We start from the raw sequence: 18,411 nt of genomic DNA, 5'->3' as shown, positions 1-18,411 counted from the left end.
GGGGGGGGGGGGGGGGCATAGTTCTGGCTAAGGCATTTTGTTATTTCTAATACAAACCATGACAAGTTCTTCCAGACAACTTTTTACTTAGGTAAGTAAGGTGCACACAATGGAGAACCTCATCACCCAAATGCAGCATAAGAATGTAGCTGAAATCCATTGAACTTGCACGAGATCGCATTTTTATTTTTGTGAAATTAGCAAGCATTAATTCTCCAGAAACAACCATGTCCACATACAAATTGAACTTCTATGCATCTCTCTCTCTCTCTGTGTGTATGTGTGTGTATAAAGAGAGAATTTATATATAGATAGTATTGAATAGACAAATTTCTTTAAAGCAAAAAATAGAAGGCAACACAACAATACAAGGAGCATGTGTGAACCAGATCAAGCCTACTCACCCAAGTGAGCTCTTCCAATGCCTTAACCTTCCTTGTAGTGAAAAAAGCAAGCTGCATGAAGAAACACATGAGAAGAGATATAAACATTAGAATAAAGAGCTAGGAACACTGAATATTTAGGACAAAGTGAAATAAAGATTCAGAAGCAAATGTTCCTTACATGATAGTAGTGGTGATCTGGAGTCTCTATTTCAACTGGTATTTCAACCATATTTGAATCAAAACATCTGGACCGGAATAACAATTAAATAAATTAACTGACTCAGGTTAATAACATATTGATGCATGATGCAAATATCTACTAATATAGAATGCATAGCTTTCTTTTGGCTATTTTTTCCTTTTATTTTTCCCTCAATTTCTTTTTTAACTTTACAACAGGGAATTGAAACAAAGTGGATCCTGACATTGTATTAATATGCAAATTTCTCGTCACACAAAAATGTAAGGAGTGCTTTAGAAACAGAGTAGCTAAAAGTGACTAGATGCAGCAATGTGAAAAAGAAAACATGAGTAGAATTTATCACAAATGATGTGAATGTTTTATGCCTACTGAACACGAGATATTCAAGTAGGGTTTTGCCCCACTTGCAATATGAATCATCAAATAACCAAGAAAAGAAAAAAAGCTCTTCATAGGAGTTGAGAAGTTAAAATGCATAAAAGATTCAGAGTAATTTAAGTATGTACCACCTGAAAGCTGAACCACTAGTCAAAGTATACCTCTTATAGCTCCTAAGAATACAAGTAAATAAATACAAATTGGTGCAAAACTGACACCCAAAAGGAAGAAGAGATTGGGGGAGAAAATCAGCAAAAAAACAGTTAAAACATGAGATCCTACCAAGTAAACATACCTGTGATTGATAAACCTGGCTACATTCCCAAAAAATGTCGCATCCAAACAAAGCGCATCTTCATCCTTTAAGACACCCTCTGAACCCCAGTCAGCATCAAGCAGCACGGGATAAGAATGTTCCTCTCTATTGTGGCTCTGTGAAACACGATCAAAGAGTTCCGCATTGGTAAGAACTTCACCAACATACTCGCAAATAAAAGCACCTCTTGGAAGATCCTCAAGGGTACGCAATCCCCACCCTTTCCCATCAGGAGTCATAAACACCTGAAATAAGTAAAACCAACAAAAGAAGCTAGATGAAGTTAATACCGGATATCAAGAATTATTGTAGAAGTAATCGCTACGAAAAGAAAGTGATTCCTAAGAAGCTCAAAAAGAAAGCAAATAAAGTAAAAAGTGAGCCTCAAAAGTAATGCATGAGTTACTACTGCATCAGCCACATTGCCAAAGGGCATTGCAACCGCAATCAAAAATACTTACCTGTAACTTGCGGCTAATACCTCGCTGAACCACACGGTTCCCACACTGTTTATCACAGCGACATTTCCACCAACACTCTTTGATGAAGTTCCTCACTAGATGACCTTTACAAGGTTCAATAATATCCTCATTTTTCGATCTTTCCAATGGGCATTCTTTGCAAAAGAATTGGCAGTGTTTCTTGGGATCGCGATTCATAGAAATACTCTCTTTAAGAAGCTCCTCTTTAACAAGACCTTCTTTTGTATATGCAAAATTACCACCAGTTTCATATGCGCATGCACAAGGTGTGGACAGTGACAAACAATCACCAGAGCAAGTTGAACAACTGTTGTCATCTCCAATACGTGCCAGAGAGAAGTTCAGATAGGCATTCTGGAAAACCACATTATGAGCTATGTAGTTGAAGGATGGAGGAATTTTGTCATTAACTTCATTCACCAATGAAATCATAACCTCCTCTTGCCCCCTGGTTATATCTGTAACAACACACGAACCTGTTTCATCTTGAGTTGATTCACACAGAGGTACTGGACTTTGAGAAGTAACATGGTCAAGAAAATTCTGATCAATCTCTGGAGCACTACCACAGTTCTCCACAGATGCTATTTGATCAGTTGAGGCGCTGTTGTTGTGACTATTACAAGGATGGAGCTGTGGTTTCTCGGGTTGAGCCTCCCCTGCATCAAGTTCTAAATTTTTAGATCCGCACAGAGCCACTGGACTCTCAGACATAAGATGTTCAAGTATATTCTGATCGATCTCTGGAACACTGCCACAATTCCTCACTGACGTTGTTTGATCAGTTTGGGCGCTATTGGTGTGACCATTACAAGGAAGGGGTAGCTGTGATTTCTCTGGTTGATCCTCCCCAGAATCAAGTTCTAAATTTATAGATCCATTTGGAGAAACTAGGGCCATACTTCTATAACCAATATCATTTTCTGCATCCACCTTTGCAGTCTCTTGCAATTCATGATTGTACTGAGTTCCCAGTTCCAAAAAGCACTCACACATGTCTTTCATTAGCTTCGGCACAGAAAAGTTAGGGTCCAGGATTTTGAATGGTTTAAGGCATTTATCCTCCACCAACTTCACAACAGCCTCTAGACTAGGCAAATGGAAGTCTGATCTACCAAGAGCCGCGTCACAATTTATAGAGAGTTTAACCTCTCCAAAAGTTGAGGAGGCAACATCTATGTTAGAATAACACTGATTCTGCGGCTTTACTAGTTCATGACTTGTTACCAGTCCATTTGAAAAAGTTGGAATGTCCTTATCTGCTTCTCTTCCGCCTCTCAGCTCTGCTGCTGAGGTTTCAGAAGTGTCTGGCTGCTTTCTTGAGGCATTACCATTTGAAGAACCTTTGTCATTTGATGGCTCTACATAATCCAAACAATGACCTTTAGAAAGCAGAACTGTAGCTAAGATGTTACCAGGAAACATCCCTAGAGACATCTGCTTCAGACAAATATAAGGCCATATTCCCTCTGTTTAAATTTGTTTGCTACAATTTGACTGAAATGGAGTTTAAGAAATATAGGACCTTTGACACAAAAGCTTAATATGTATGAAGTACAAAGTACCCAAGTATTAGGGTCCCAAGCATCAACATCTACGAGCATTAAGAGCAAATAGGAAGATAAGAATAAGGAGTTTTAGAATATAGGAAGGTGTCAAAATTTTTAGACTGATTATAAAAAAAAATGGTGCCAAACAAATTGGGACTGAGAGTTCTCCTATATAGAGCTGTGTGGTCTTCTAGAGCTGAAACATTAGCTGATATAGTGAGAACTTGCCAAATATAACAGCAGCATTCCAGAACATAAATTACTAAACCATTCTAGAGATGTCATGTAATGATCCTAGCTCCTCAACAGAGAAAAATCACTAGCTCTACTTGCTGAGGAAAATTTAACTAGTATGAAAAATTTAAACTATGATATGATAAGGACCATACCCATCTATTTCATATACTACATACCAGGGTGAATAACAGCAAGAGGAACCTCAAGCTGTGGCATATCAACAGTATGTGGTTCATCCTTAGGCTTGATGAGATCATGAGTACCCAAAATTTCAATGTCAGGTTCAGTCTTCGGCTTTTTGAGGATTGAAGCACGAGAAGCTTTCCCAAGGACTAAACCTTTCTCCTTGGATATGATTTGAGGTGTTTGAGTTTCCTTCCCCTTGAGACGATTCTTCCGAGAAATAGCATTATTTTCCAATCTGTCAGCACTATTAGGTGAGACTGGTTGTTTTCCTTCCTTTCTAACATATGTCAGACATGGAACAGACTGAGACTCAGCTGCTGCATTTCTATTATTTAGCTCAGGGCCTTGTGAGCAACCCTGGGAATTAGTTCCAGGTAGTTCAGCTTGCTCCTCCACTTTCTTGAATGAAGTCCCAGCTGAAATAGAACTAGAATGAACTTCCTGGTGTCTTGATCGCAATCTCTTTAAGGGTCTTTCAGGCTCCTCATCTGCTGCTTCTTCCTCCAAAACCTCCTCTTGCTAGAAACACGACAAGGTAAAGGGAAATGAGAAAAAACACCAGTAAGCATCGAGATAGAATACATACATAAAACACAGGGAACCAAAATAGAACTTGTACAATATTCTCAGGCTTCTGACTTTCTGTTGCCTGCAAAAATGATGCAAACAACAAAAAATTTCAATTCGTATCAAGCAAATAAACTGCTTTGTCTAGAAAAGGAATAAGAAAAAAGAGGATAAATTGAACTTCTGCCTCCTCTTTCTCGAATATAGCATCTGCAAGTACTCTGTAATTCTCTTCTTCAATAAGCTCCCAGTTCTTGTCGTACAATTTAAGAAGGTCCTTTAAGACTGGTTTCACCTTTTCTGGGGAGATTCCAATATTTTTCATAGCACGAAATGCTTTCACAACTTTTGGATTGCTCGGCATTGTTTTTTTTGTGTGCGTGTGGATTTAATAGCAACTGCCAAATCGATCAGTGAACCTACATCATACCAGACTACAAGTGAGCAGAAAATTAACAAAATTCTAACAAAGGCATTCAAACTCAAAGTATAATCTAGGCTGGTGTACAAACAGAAAGATGAGGATAACTGCTCAGACTTAATTTACTCTATAGTGTTTAGATTTTTCGTTTATCTTTGTCATTACAGTAGAATATGAGTTACATAGACCCAAACTCTCTTGTTCTACGTTTATGACTCAACAATGAGTATTATTTTGAAAGGTCCTAAGGAAACATGACTCAGAGACAGGGATATAAAAGTGGAGGTAATACATACAACATGGGAAGGGAAATAAACTACACCTGTGCATTGAGTCCTCAATGCTGCAATTAGGTTACAATGGAAAGAAGGAATACACACTTTCTGGTTGTAGCATCAACCAGTCAATCAACCAACAAAAGACCACCCTTCCATCTCAGAATAAATAAAAGAGGAAAATCCTAGAATTCTATTATGAACCTCATTAGCTTTAACATCTGAATATTTGTTGCTTATATATCACTTGGGAGAATCACAGTGGGTATAGCAGAAGCTTTGCCAAAAAGAGAAACATTGTTTATCTGAAGAGAACATTTAGAACAAATTGTTTTTATATCCCAAACATAGATTATGGAATTAAATATGTGACTTCTTCACCGAACTACACAAAATGAACAATTCAAAGTGTGTTAGTCTGAAACAATAGATGATAACAAAAGATAAAACCAAAGAAAGGTGCAAATCATTGCGACTGATGTAGTGATTGAGAACCCTTAGTTGCAACCAACTGAAAGAAAGAAAACATGTCTCTACTGGGTGCCATCAACCTTTTCTACTGAAGATTATTGATTTCGTAAGATGAGAATGAGGATATTTCACCTATCTGAGTGATGTAAGGACCACCTTAAAGAATGAAGAAGATGAGCAAAGTATTGACTTTTCCAAGCCTATTTCATGTTCTCTTCACCCAGGTACAAAATAGTATATTTTTTTACAGGGGAAAGTTGATTGTCCCGTTACTTCTGTATTTCTTCCCCTGGTCCACATCAAAATAACTGGAAATCGAAATCAAAGTTCAATCTCACTTGGAAATGGCAAAAGGTGTTTCTTGAATTGAATGTGAGACCATCAAGGAAAACTTATGATGGAGAAAATTGAGTCACAACTAAATTAGAGTTATTGCTTTGCACTGAAGTTAAACCCCACTAAATTAGAGTTATTACTATCTCTGGTTGTAGTGGGACATGTCTAGAACCACCAGACTACATTCAAACAGAGTGTTATTATATGTGAGAACTGTAGAAACGGCACAACTCGGAAGTGTCATGAATTATATGAACCAAGACATCAATAAACTCTAATAAAAGTGAAATATATGCAGTAAAAACAATGACAATCAAGTCCAACAGGCATACTATATCCCTTATTCAAAAGCAATATGCATCTTTAAAATTTTCATTTACATAAGTGACTAGCTTTCTTAAAGTAGATGTCTAATTTCCTATTCCTAATCACTAAAATATTCACCCATAACGTCTCCAAAATAATCAATTTGGCACTTTGCCAGCTACATTTATTATCTCATCAAGACGGATTCCATGAGAAAGAAACACTAACAAAACAAAACCTTTTCTGCATAACGTTGGACCAAGTGACAAAACGTCATGAAGATTTAATCATTGCACTGAAACACACACCTTAACGCTTGGCATTTAGGCGTCAGCTAAACAATGCGTCCTCCACTTCGTGTTGTACATAACTTCAGGGCTTCGGCACACTTCACCAAGCCTTACACAGAACTTCTTAAATATACTGCACCACCAGCAACCAATTATTAGATTTTGCAAGATTGACACAAATAACTCTATGAAATTTTCTAGCAATACGCCATGATTTTTTATTTCTTCTTTTAATCCGTCAAAGGCATATCACATGACCAAATTATTTCTTTCTTTCTTTATTCAAATGATAAAACTAGACCAATATGTGAAGGCACACTTGTTCAAAGACTCATCTTTTTTCTCCTGAAAATGTTTTTTTCCTTTTTTTGGGGGGTGGGGGGGTGGGGGTGGGGAGTGTGTAAAACTATCAAGATGAAGATTTAAGGAAGAACTGCAACAGCTCAGTCATACAGATGAACCGCAGCAAACAGTAAATGTTCTTACCTTCAGGCTCCTAAATTTGTCATATCAACCAAGAACAATTATACTTAAGTGCTTGTTACTGAATCAAAAACATATAATAAATTCAAAGCATTTAGAGTGCTTAAAAAACATTTAACACATGAAAATCAAGAAACTTGAGAAATAAATTTAACAAACTAACATTCCTAATTAATTAAACTTCAGGTGCCATGCAACTGATCACCGTAACGGGTCCACCTGGACCCCATGACCCATGAAGATTTAGTAACTAATCATCTACCGTTTCAAAAGAAAATTTTGAGTTTTACTGCAACGCCCAAATTAGTACACCATAACTACGAGAGAGCCATTTTCAAAACCAAATGTTAACTCGTAAAAATTATTTTTTTAAAAAAAACAGGATATCAAAGTTGAAATTCTCTTACAGAAAGTGGGTATCGAACACGGCATTGTATTTCTGTACACGAAAATTAGTGTTTTACCTACCGTATAAAAATCATTGCAAAAACTAAAGGGATTTTTGTAAAATCAAAGAAAGAATGAAAAGAAGAACGGTGAGATGAACAACGCGAGATAAATAAAAGAGAAACTTACAAATCGATTCCTTCTGAGAATTTGAGAAAAAAAGGGTGAATTTTGTGCAGAGAGAGAGAACTGGAGAAGAACAGTTTTAGTCCTAGAAGAGGAGGAGGAGCATTGGGGGAGAAAAAGGCTAAAAGAGCATGATAAATTTGGGCCTGCTAGGAAGGATTTGGGCCTTTTCAAATGCACCTGAAAATCGTATGAGTTTTGTCAAAGACATGAAAGAACTGGTTACTTTGTCCGTGTCCGTCTCAATTCATGTGACATGCTTTCGATAAAAAATATTTTAGAGAAGATAAAAAGATTAAACTAATTCATGTGATATGCTTCTGACAAAAAATACTTTAGAGAAGACAAAAAGATTAAACTGATTCACGTGACATGCTTCCGACAAAAAATACTTTAGAGAAGACAAAAAGATTAAACTGATTCATGTGATATGCTTCTGACAAAAAATATTTTAGAGAAGACAAAAAGAATAAACTGTTTTTAATTATTGAAAGGTAGCATTCTTTTACGATAAATTAAAAAGGAAAAGCCACCACACAAATTGGACTAAAGAGAGTATGAATGTGCATTCTCGTGCATTCTCTTTCTGATAAGCGAAGATATACTTTAGAGAAGATAAAAAGATTAAACTAATTCATGTGATATGCTTCTGACAAAAAATATTTTAGAGAAGACAAAAAGAATAAACTGTTTTTAATTATTGAAAGGTAGCATTCTTTTACGATAAATTAAAAAGGAAAAGCCACCACACAAATTGGACTAAAGAGAGTATGAATGTGCATTCTCGTGCATTCTCTTTCTGATAAGCGAAGATATACTTTAGAGAAGATAAAAAGATTAAACTAATTCATGTGATATGCTTCTGACAAAAAATATTTTAGAGAAGACAAAAAGAATAAACTGTTTTTAATTATTGAAAGGTAGCATTCTTTTACGATAAATTAAAAAGGAAAAGCCACCACACAAATTGGACTAAAGAGAGTATGAATGTGCATTCTCGTGCATTCTCTTTCTGATAAGCGAAGATATACTTTAGAGAAGATAAAAAGATTAAACTAATTCATGTGATATGCTTCTGACAAAAAATATTTTAGAGAAGACAAAAAGAATAAACTGTTTTTAATTATTGAAAGGTAGCATTCTTTTACGATAAATTAAAAAGGAAAAGCCACCACACAAATTGGACTAAAGAGAGTATGAATGTGCATTCTCGTGCATTCTCTTTCTGATAAGCGAAGATATACTTTAGAGAAGATAAAAAGATTAAACTAATTCATGTGATATGCTTCTGACAAAAAATATTTTAGAGAAGACAAAAAGAATAAACTGTTTTTAATTATTGAAAGGTAGCATTCTTTTACGATAAATTAAAAAGGAAAAGCCACCACACAAATTGGACTAAAGAGAGTATGAATGTGCATTCTCGTGCATTCTCTTTCTGATAAGCGAAGATATACTTTAGAGAAGATAAAAAGATTAAACTAATTCATGTGATATGCTTCTGACAAAAAATATTTTAGAGAAGACAAAAAGAATAAACTGTTTTTAATTATTGAAAGGTAGCATTCTTTTACGATAAATTAAAAAGGAAAAGCCACCACACAAATTGGACTAAAGAGAGTATGAATGTGCATTCTCGTGCATTCTCTTTCTGATAAGCGAAGATATACTTTAGAGAAGATAAAAAGATTAAACTAATTCATGTGATATGCTTCTGACAAAAAATATTTTAGAGAAGACAAAAAGAATAAACTGTTTTTAATTATTGAAAGGTAGCATTCTTTTACGATAAATTAAAAAGGAAAAGCCACCACACAAATTGGACTAAAGAGAGTATGAATGTGCATTCTCGTGCATTCTCTTTCTGATAAGCGAAGATATACTTTAGAGAAGATAAAAAGATTAAACTAATTCATGTGATATGCTTCTGACAAAAAATATTTTAGAGAAGACAAAAAGAATAAACTGTTTTTAATTATTGAAAGGTAGCATTCTTTTACGATAAATTAAAAAGGAAAAGCCACCACACAAATTGGACTAAAGAGAGTATGAATGTGCATTCTCGTGCATTCTCTTTCTGATAAGCGAAGATATACTTTAGAGAAGATAAAAAGATTAAACTAATTCATGTGATATGCTTCTGACAAAAAATATTTTAGAGAAGACAAAAAGAATAAACTGTTTTTAATTATTGAAAGGTAGCATTCTTTTACGATAAATTAAAAAGGAAAAGCCACCACACAAATTGGACTAAAGAGAGTATGAATGTGCATTCTCGTGCATTCTCTTTCTGATAAGCGAAGATATACTTTAGAGAAGATAAAAAGATTAAACTAATTCATGTGATATGCTTCTGACAAAAAATATTTTAGAGAAGACAAAAAGAATAAACTGTTTTTAATTATTGAAAGGTAGCATTCTTTTACGATAAATTAAAAAGGAAAAGCCACCACACAAATTGGACTAAAGAGAGTATGAATGTGCATTCTCGTGCATTCTCTTTCTGATAAGCGAAGATATACTTTAGAGAAGATAAAAAGATTAAACTAATTCATGTGATATGCTTCTGACAAAAAATATTTTAGAGAAGACAAAAAGAATAAACTGTTTTTAATTATTGAAAGGTAGCATTCTTTTACGATAAATTAAAAAGGAAAAGCCACCACACAAATTGGACTAAAGAGAGTATGAATGTGCATTCTCGTGCATTCTCTTTCTGATAAGCGAAGATATACTTTAGAGAAGATAAAAAGATTAAACTAATTCATGTGATATGCTTCTGACAAAAAATATTTTAGAGAAGACAAAAAGAATAAACTGTTTTTAATTATTGAAAGGTAGCATTCTTTTACGATAAATTAAAAAGGAAAAGCCACCACACAAATTGGACTAAAGAGAGTATGAATGTGCATTCTCGTGCATTCTCTTTCTGATAAGCGAAGATATACTTTAGAGAAGATAAAAAGATTAAACTAATTCATGTGATATGCTTCTGACAAAAAATATTTTAGAGAAGACAAAAAGAATAAACTGTTTTTAATTATTGAAAGGTAGCATTCTTTTACGATAAATTAAAAAGGAAAAGCCACCACACAAATTGGACTAAAGAGAGTATGAATGTGCATTCTCGTGCATTCTCTTTCTGATAAGCGAAGATATACTTTAGAGAAGATAAAAAGATTAAACTAATTCATGTGATATGCTTCTGACAAAAAATATTTTAGAGAAGACAAAAAGAATAAACTGTTTTTAATTATTGAAAGGTAGCATTCTTTTACGATAAATTAAAAAGGAAAAGCCACCACACAAATTGGACTAAAGAGAGTATGAATGTGCATTCTCGTGCATTCTCTTTCTGATAAGCGAAGATATACTTTAGAGAAGATAAAAAGATTAAACTAATTCATGTGATATGCTTCTGACAAAAAATATTTTAGAGAAGACAAAAAGATTAAACTAATTCACGTGACATGATTCCGACAAAAAATACTTTAGAGAAGACAAAAAGATTAAACTGATTCACGTGACATGCTTCTGACAAAAAATACTTTAGAGAAGACAAAAAGATTAAACTGTTTTTAATTATTGAAAGGTAACATTCTTTTACGATAAATTAAAAAGGAAAAGCCACCACACAAATTGGACTAAAGAGAGTATGAATGTGCATTCTCGTGCATTCTCTTTCTGATAAGCGAATATATACTTTAGAGAAGATAAAAAGATTAAACTAATTCATGTGATATGCTTCTGACAAAAAATATTTTAGAGAAGACAAAAAGATTAAACTGATTCACGTGACATGCTTCCGCAAAAAATACTTTAGAGATGACAAAAAGATTAAACTGATTCACGTAACATGCTTCCGACAAAAAATACTTTAGAGAAGACAAAAAGATTAAACTGTTTTTAATTATTGAAAGGTAACACTCTTTTACGATAAATTAAAAAGGAAAAGCCACCACACAAATCGGACTAAAGAGAGTATGAATGTGCATTCTCGTGCATTCTCTTTCTGATAAGCGAAGATATACTTCTAATCTCTCAATAACCATAACCAATGATCAGGCGAGGCAGGCATTGTATAGTTCTAATTTTTATGATAAAAAAGAAGATAGAATTTCTAATTATTCAGACCTTAATCGAATCATATGTACTAATTAGTATAGTCTCATATAATATCATATTATCGAAGGATGCAATCAAATATAAGGTTTTTTCATCTTTAACTATATTGTGACTATGAAATAGGCAAAATTGTTGGTTTCACTTTTTGTCATTGTTAACATTCTTAAGCCTCATTTATTTTTCATCAATATTGAGACGTTCGAATCTAAATGATTAATATATATATATATAAAAGAAAACATTAGACCCGTATATGTGACGTCATCACAAGCAATAATTCTTTTTAAATTTATTTATTTTTAAAACTATCATTCCTCTTTCATGAAAATATGTGATCTTTACATATTCTGGTATGTGCTCTTACACGTGCCTTGCACGTGTATTCCATCTTTTTTTAATAAATTCATTAGAATGATTGAAATTTTATGAAGACGTGTGTAATGATTAGTGCAAAAATGCAACAATCTCAAAAAAATGTTACGATAATATAATCTTTTCATAGAAATTTAAATTAAAGAAGAATGATAGAGAGAAAATATAAAAAATAAACATAGAAGGAAAAGACAACATACAATAATCTTTGCCTACCAAATTTATTTTGTATAACCATACCTTAACTCCAAAAAATCAATGAAATAAATTTCAGAACAATGTCAAACGATACATAATTATATAAAAGATGAGTTGCATACTAAGTTTATTTTGGACAATCATACCTCAACTCCAAAATTAAAAAGAAAAACTTAAATCATAAGCTAACATAAAAAAGATCTAAAGAAATATATATGTCATATCTTATACTTCTAAACTTAACACTTGAACTATATTGTAAGATAACTTCTCCCTTTAATTTCATAATGAAGCTATCTGTTATTTTTTTTGGTTAGTTTTTGACGATATGTATCTATATCATTATCTAGGAAGAAGAAAAGAGACCAGTAGATGATGGAAAATACATGAATATGATGATATCATAAATAATTTACTGATATTTAGTTGTCTTTTCACATACCAAACTAATAGAACACATTGAATCATAATACATAAAATTTATTTTAGTTTCAAAATTCAAAGAGTCACTAAATTGGAAGAGTCATTTATTATTAAAGTGAAGTTGTTGAACTCATATTCCATCATTATGTAATTAAAATATTAGTATTTAATAAATTAAATAATTTTATTTTTATTTAGTGAAAGGGCAAAATGGTAATCCAACTTTGAATTTTGAGCTTCCCACTTATAATAATATATGATGATATGCGTATGACATTAATTGTTGTTTTTGAGTACATGTTTTGAACTATGTTGTTTATGTTTACGCAAAGTTATTTTCCCCGGTTATATTGAACATATACACATATAGTACGTATATTATTTGTGTAGAAAATAATTATTGTAATCAGTTCCAAGAAATCATGTTTGGATAATCTATATAAAATTCTATAACTTAAAAGTACTATATATAAGCTTACATATTATCAATTTTTACATAGATATGAAATTTCTCACTTATTAATTGAAGAAATTCATTATGCAAGTTCAAAAATTATAATTGCTTTCATGTTCAAGTGTAATTTCTTTTTTGAATCTATTAACAAATTTTTGATTTTTTTCCTAGACATATATCACAATTGTATAATCTATACAACTTAAATGTGTTCTTTTTCTTACGTGCGAAATGTCTTTGTATATATATTCTTATTTTCTTCTTTATTTTCGTTTAAATATCTAATTAAAGAATCAATTATTTAATTTTTTGGATAATTCATTCATTAGAGGTTCTTGAATTATGAATCAAATAATCAAATTCATGTTTGAAATATTATTAATATTTTTTATAAACATATTTTTCATTAAAATTAGTAAAATATTATTTACAAGTTCAATACAATTATTACTTATGACCATGCGAAATATGGATGAATTACCTAATTTATTAATAAGTTCAAAAGATTATCAATATTAAGCCTAGACAAAAAAAGAAATACACACATCGAGAGTGAATTCTTGAGATGGTCAGTCAAGTTTTAAGAATTGTATATAAAATTATTTTTATTTTTGGAATATAATAAAATTACTATTTTTTTTAATAAGGGCAACTCCAACAACATTAAATTTCATGTAATCAACTTTAACCTAAATCATCAAATTTTACATTAATTTTTTTTATTATTATATTATTATTTCTTATTTCATAAAATAAATTATTTCTAAAACAATAATCATATATAATTTATATAATTTCCTTTTATAATCGGTTAATATAAAATTATTTTATGCCATAATTTTTTAAATATTATAAATTACTTGCAAATATTATACATTATACATAATAGTGAATAATACAAATAAAAGTGAAATCACTAATAAAATACAATTAACTAAACATTGCATAATCGAAGTGAAATCATTGTATTATTTGTTTAAAGATATATACGTTTGCATTTTAATTTTTGTGAAGGTTGATTGTAATTTATATAATTTATAGTAGAATTAACGTAAATTCATTTTTTTAAAAAATCATATATTTGAAAAATTAATTTATAAAAAACTAAATTTTAAATCTAAAATTAATATTATAAAAATATTCATATAAAATAATTAAATATACAAGAGATTTAATTAAAACATACCATTTATATAATATTGAATTAAAATTTGATTTAATGAAATAGTATTATAATTTTCAAAAGTTATTTGGTGTAACACTATAATTTGGTGTGAATTGGATATCAGAACATTAAATTTTACACCAAATATAAAAATTTGATATTTTCTCCGTCCATTTTATGTGACACTTTTCCTTTTTGGTCCATCCAAAAAAGAATGTCATATTTTCTTTTATGGTAAATATTTAAAGGTATAATTTTTTTTTACCCTTGTTAGTCCTATTTAATTTTAAAAATAGTACTCAAATCAAATATAATTATGAAGAAAGAGAAAAATAAATTTACTTTTAAAGAATAATTTTATAAATATTTCAAAGTCTTTATTTATTTATTAAAATTTGGTGTCCAATTAAATATTACCATATAAAATAGGACGAATGAAGCATAAAATTTGATATTGAGACAGAGATGATCTAATACAACTTTTTATATAACAGAAGGCAGACAGGAGAGTTTGAAATCACATTTCCCCCCCTCACTGCTCACAAGCAGACACTGTCCACCTACCTAGGCAGTACTACAATCTCATCATCACTATTTTATATGTAAACCTTCTGTTTGTTCATTTGCCAACTATACAACACTCCAATTAAAAATTGGCTTTAGTTTAATAACTTGTCTATCATTTAAGTTTTGCAAAGTATGATTACTTTTGAGTAAATAAAGAAAAATAAGTTTTCACAATACACTATTGACAACTAGTACTACTAACTAAAAGCCTAATTAATCATCCCCATTAGAAGTTTCTTTTAATTTTATCGAATAAAAAAACCATCTTATGTAACATGAGAATCCTCCACTACAAAAAAAAAAGAAAAGAAGAAACAGTCTTGATATCAACAATCAGTTTTACTGGGAACAATCTAAATCGTCAATAATCAAAATGATTATGAGAAAGTAATACAAGCATTATGATGTTAAACAAAACAACTTGAATACTGAAAATAATAATTAGATGCACTTGATAAAGTAATGAGATATATTTAAATTGATCCGAACACTGTAATTTATGGAAAAAATGATCTTACCTGTCATAACATTCATTAGCATTAAACATATTGCCAACTATTTTATTTAGCCAAATACAAAATACTTAACAAGGAAAGCTATGTGAAATTTCCCTTTCATTCCACAAAAAAAAAAAAAAAGTCACCATTTTTTTTATAACTTTCTTCTTTGTTCTTAGCCTAATAAATACTACCTCTAGAAACCACCATAAAAAAAAACAAATCTACCCACCATACTTCAAAAATTCTTCCAAGAAAGTATCTCATATCTCATGGTTATTCCAATATTCAAATCATGAAAATGGGTCCATCTCAAATTCCCAAAACATTCTCTATCTTTTTCCTATTTCTAGTTTCTTCATTCCCCATTCTTGGATTATCATCAAATGAACTCACAAACTTTGTGTATAAAGGTTGTGCTAACCAGAAATTCCAAGACCCATCTGGGATTTACTCACAAACACTAAACACCCTTTTTGAAAACTTGGTTTCTCAATCTTCTTCCAATAAGTTCTACAAAACCACCGCTGGTAATGGCCAGTCAGCAATTTCCGGTCTTTTTCAATGCAGAGGCGATCTTTCAAGCGATGACTGTAACCATTGTGTTAAGAAAATCCCCGATATGTCTAGGAAGCTGTGTGGTCAATCTATTGCTGCTAGGATTCAGCTTACTGGGTGTTATTTGAGGTATGAAATGGTGGGATTTCAGACGGTTGGAGCTACTGAGTTGCTGTTCAAGGTATGTGGAGAAAATCAGGCGAGTGGAGCTGGGTTTGGTGATAGGCTTGATACAGCTCTAGGAGAAATAGCTAAAGGGGTTTCGAGTGGGAATAATGGGTTTTACGCAGGTGGATATCAGTCGGTGTATGTTTTGGGTCAGTGTGAAGGTGATTTGGGAAGTGGGGACTGTGTGAACTGTGTGAAAAATGGTGCTGGCAGGGCTAAAAGTGAGTGTGGGAATTCGATTTCTGCACAAATTTATCTGCAACAGTGCTACATTAGCTACACTTATTATCCAAATGGTGTGCCCAGTAAATCACTATCTCCCTCAGGTAAATTTAATATTAGCAATCAATAATGGACTGTATTAAGTTCAATTGGTAAATTGAATTAGATGATTCATATAGTCACTAGTTTGGGGTTACAGTCGTAACTGGTAAAGTTGTTTTCATGTTACCAAGATCTCACGGGTTAGAGCATTAGGAACAACCTCTTGCAGAAATGCATGATAAGGCTTTATAAGTCGACCCTTGTGATCCGGCCTTTTCCCGTACTGGTGAATAGCGGGAGCTTAGTACATCGGCTGCCCTTTTTTGTGGGATTGAAGTTGTAGTGATTAATCTTTAAAAATGTTGTCGTACTAGTGTCCCATCCTCCAAGAATAAACTAGTGTTAAAGGATCGACACGCATTCCACCTTTATTTTAGAGTCCGAACAAGATAGTTGAAAATGCAAAAGGAAGGCTGCACACTGCATACATGTTCATTCTTCTATTAAGACTAGTGCTACCAAGTAGCATTCATATATATAGATTTTTCTTTAATGGGTTTCTGAGATCATTTTTGAAGTAGGACATAGTAGATTCTTTGAACTGATCGAATTTTTAATCTTTGAAATATATGTTGTGTTTGATGGTGTAGGAACAAGACAGAATACTCAAAAGACTGTTGCTATAGTCTTGGGTGGACTGGTTGGTGTGGGGTTAGGAGTTGCTTGTTTGCTATTTACAAGATCAGCATTCAAGAAAAAGGGTTATTCTAAGTATGGAGGATAAGGTTAGTATTCCACTGCATTTGATTATTTTCAAGTGTTCTTTGAGTTCCCAAGAATAGTTCAACTTCAATGTTCAAAATTATAGTAGTTGTTGATACTAGAAAGTTTTATGTTTTTATTGATAATGATCTATGGCGGTGTTTGAGCCAATTGTGCACACCTAGACTATTTTACTGGTTACATGTCATCGGTTAGACTTACTACCTAAACAATCAAATTTCCTTGTAAACGAACTCAGTTTGTTTTTCCCAACTTCATTTTGAACCCCGAAACTTCACACGACTTACGTCCTATTTCATTGACCACTATGTTAGAACCTTGGATGTGCATTAGTAGAAAGATTTGTGTTTGATATACTTAATAATATGTTTATTTTGACAAGACTTGTTATTGCAATGTATGTAGGTCACATATAGCTAAAAGGAATGACAAAATGGGCAGAGATTTTGAGGTGGCTTTGTAGAAAAGACAAAGTGTAAAGTTAGGTTGCATGATTGGCCTTATATATATACACTGTAAAGGAGGTGTGGTGATGAAGGAAAGGAAAATCTGCTTTTTATGCTTTATTTTGGCTCCAGTTTCCCACTATTTTCCTTCTTAACCAAGTTTTGGTCCTATTTTTCTCTTTAAACTTTTGAATGCAAGTAGAAGTAATAGTGGTAAATTAAACTTAAAAGAGCTCTTGTCTCTGTTAGACTAAGCACTAGGCATTCATTGTAGTAATGTTTCTTTTCTTTTCCTGAAATCTTTTGAATGTACATCCATATATGAATTGAATTATGAAAAAAGTTATGGATAGTGCAATTGTTTTTGTCAGAGGCGTACACATAAATCTTTTTTTTTTTTTTGTAAGGGAATAGTTTTATTATTTATAGAAACGAAGAAAAGACCAAATCAACTTAACAATATCTTATTTGAATAAAAGACAATTCAACCCTACATCTTTTCTTGACATTTTTTCATCTTAAAAATAAGATTAAATAATTACAACAATAATCAAACATGAAATTAGCTATGGTCCATTGGTTTTACCATCTGTCACTATATATAAGATTGTGGATTCAATCCCTACATACATTTATATTCTTTATAATATTGAGTCATGATTAAGAAATTGCAAAATTAGGATACATTGGGGACTTGATTTGCAAACCTCTTGAAGATGTTGGGTCCAGGCTAAATCTGATTACTATTTTTTCGACTAATGGTGTTCCGTGACACCGCTTCCATTAACGTGTAAGCATCCATAGCTTTTTTGTACCAAAGTGACCAAATTAATGACTTCACAAAAAGGAAATATTAGGGAAAAAACAAGTAAATTGTGTCTTTTTTAAAATTAAGAGTAAAGTGAAGATGTTTGTGTGTGTGTGTGTGTGGG

General features: G+C 32.1%; 2 protein-coding genes across 7 annotated transcripts in view; one reads left to right on the top strand and one right to left on the bottom strand.

The window, feature by feature from the left end:
• The window catches only part of LOC107023361, a 9,766-nt gene extending 2,157 nt beyond the window's left edge, over window positions 1-7,609 (bottom strand). The window contains exons 1-9 of one of the 5 annotated variants that reach the window (XM_015224033.2): window positions 7,463-7,609; window positions 6,422-6,536; window positions 4,486-4,723; window positions 4,324-4,386; window positions 3,728-4,256; window positions 1,744-3,125; window positions 1,262-1,527; window positions 565-631; window positions 405-455 (exon numbers count right to left, since the gene is read on the bottom strand). In XM_015224033.2, the coding sequence (XP_015079519.1) occupies window positions 405-455; window positions 565-631; window positions 1,262-1,527; window positions 1,744-3,125; window positions 3,728-4,256; window positions 4,324-4,386; window positions 4,486-4,668 (2,541 nt within the window). In that variant the 5' untranslated portion in view covers window positions 4,669-4,723; window positions 6,422-6,536; window positions 7,463-7,609. Of the gene's footprint in view, window positions 1-404; window positions 456-564; window positions 632-1,261; window positions 1,528-1,743; window positions 3,126-3,727; window positions 4,257-4,323; window positions 4,387-4,485; window positions 4,724-5,603; window positions 5,749-6,421; window positions 6,537-7,462 lie in introns of those variants that run through there. The other 4 variants (XM_015224035.2, XM_015224036.2, XM_015224037.2 and 1 more) reach the window with 4 other exon arrangements.
• A 7,815-nt stretch (window positions 7,610-15,424) lies between these two features.
• Window positions 15,425-17,849, top strand: LOC107021487 (cysteine-rich repeat secretory protein 11). 2 transcript variants are annotated; one of them, XM_015222162.2, is made up of 3 exons: window positions 15,425-16,312; window positions 16,901-17,035; window positions 17,439-17,849. In XM_015222162.2, exons 1-2 carry the CDS (start codon window positions 15,556-15,558, stop codon window positions 17,032-17,034), a joined length of 891 nt encoding a protein of 296 aa, XP_015077648.1. In that variant the 5' UTR covers window positions 15,425-15,555; the 3' UTR covers window position 17,035; window positions 17,439-17,849. The 2 variants fall into 2 exon arrangements, with proteins under 2 accessions (XP_015077648.1, XP_027773245.1); XM_027917444.1 differs by having other exon boundaries at window positions 16,901-17,067.
• Window positions 17,850-18,411: the final 562 nt, after the last annotated feature.

The sequence above is a fragment of the Solanum pennellii genome, chromosome 6 (assembly GCF_001406875.1).
Source record: "Solanum pennellii chromosome 6, SPENNV200".
Taxonomy (NCBI): domain Eukaryota; kingdom Viridiplantae; phylum Streptophyta; class Magnoliopsida; order Solanales; family Solanaceae; genus Solanum; species Solanum pennellii.
Note: the sequence above shows the minus strand (reverse complement) of the source record. Positions and strands in the feature narration are given on the sequence as shown.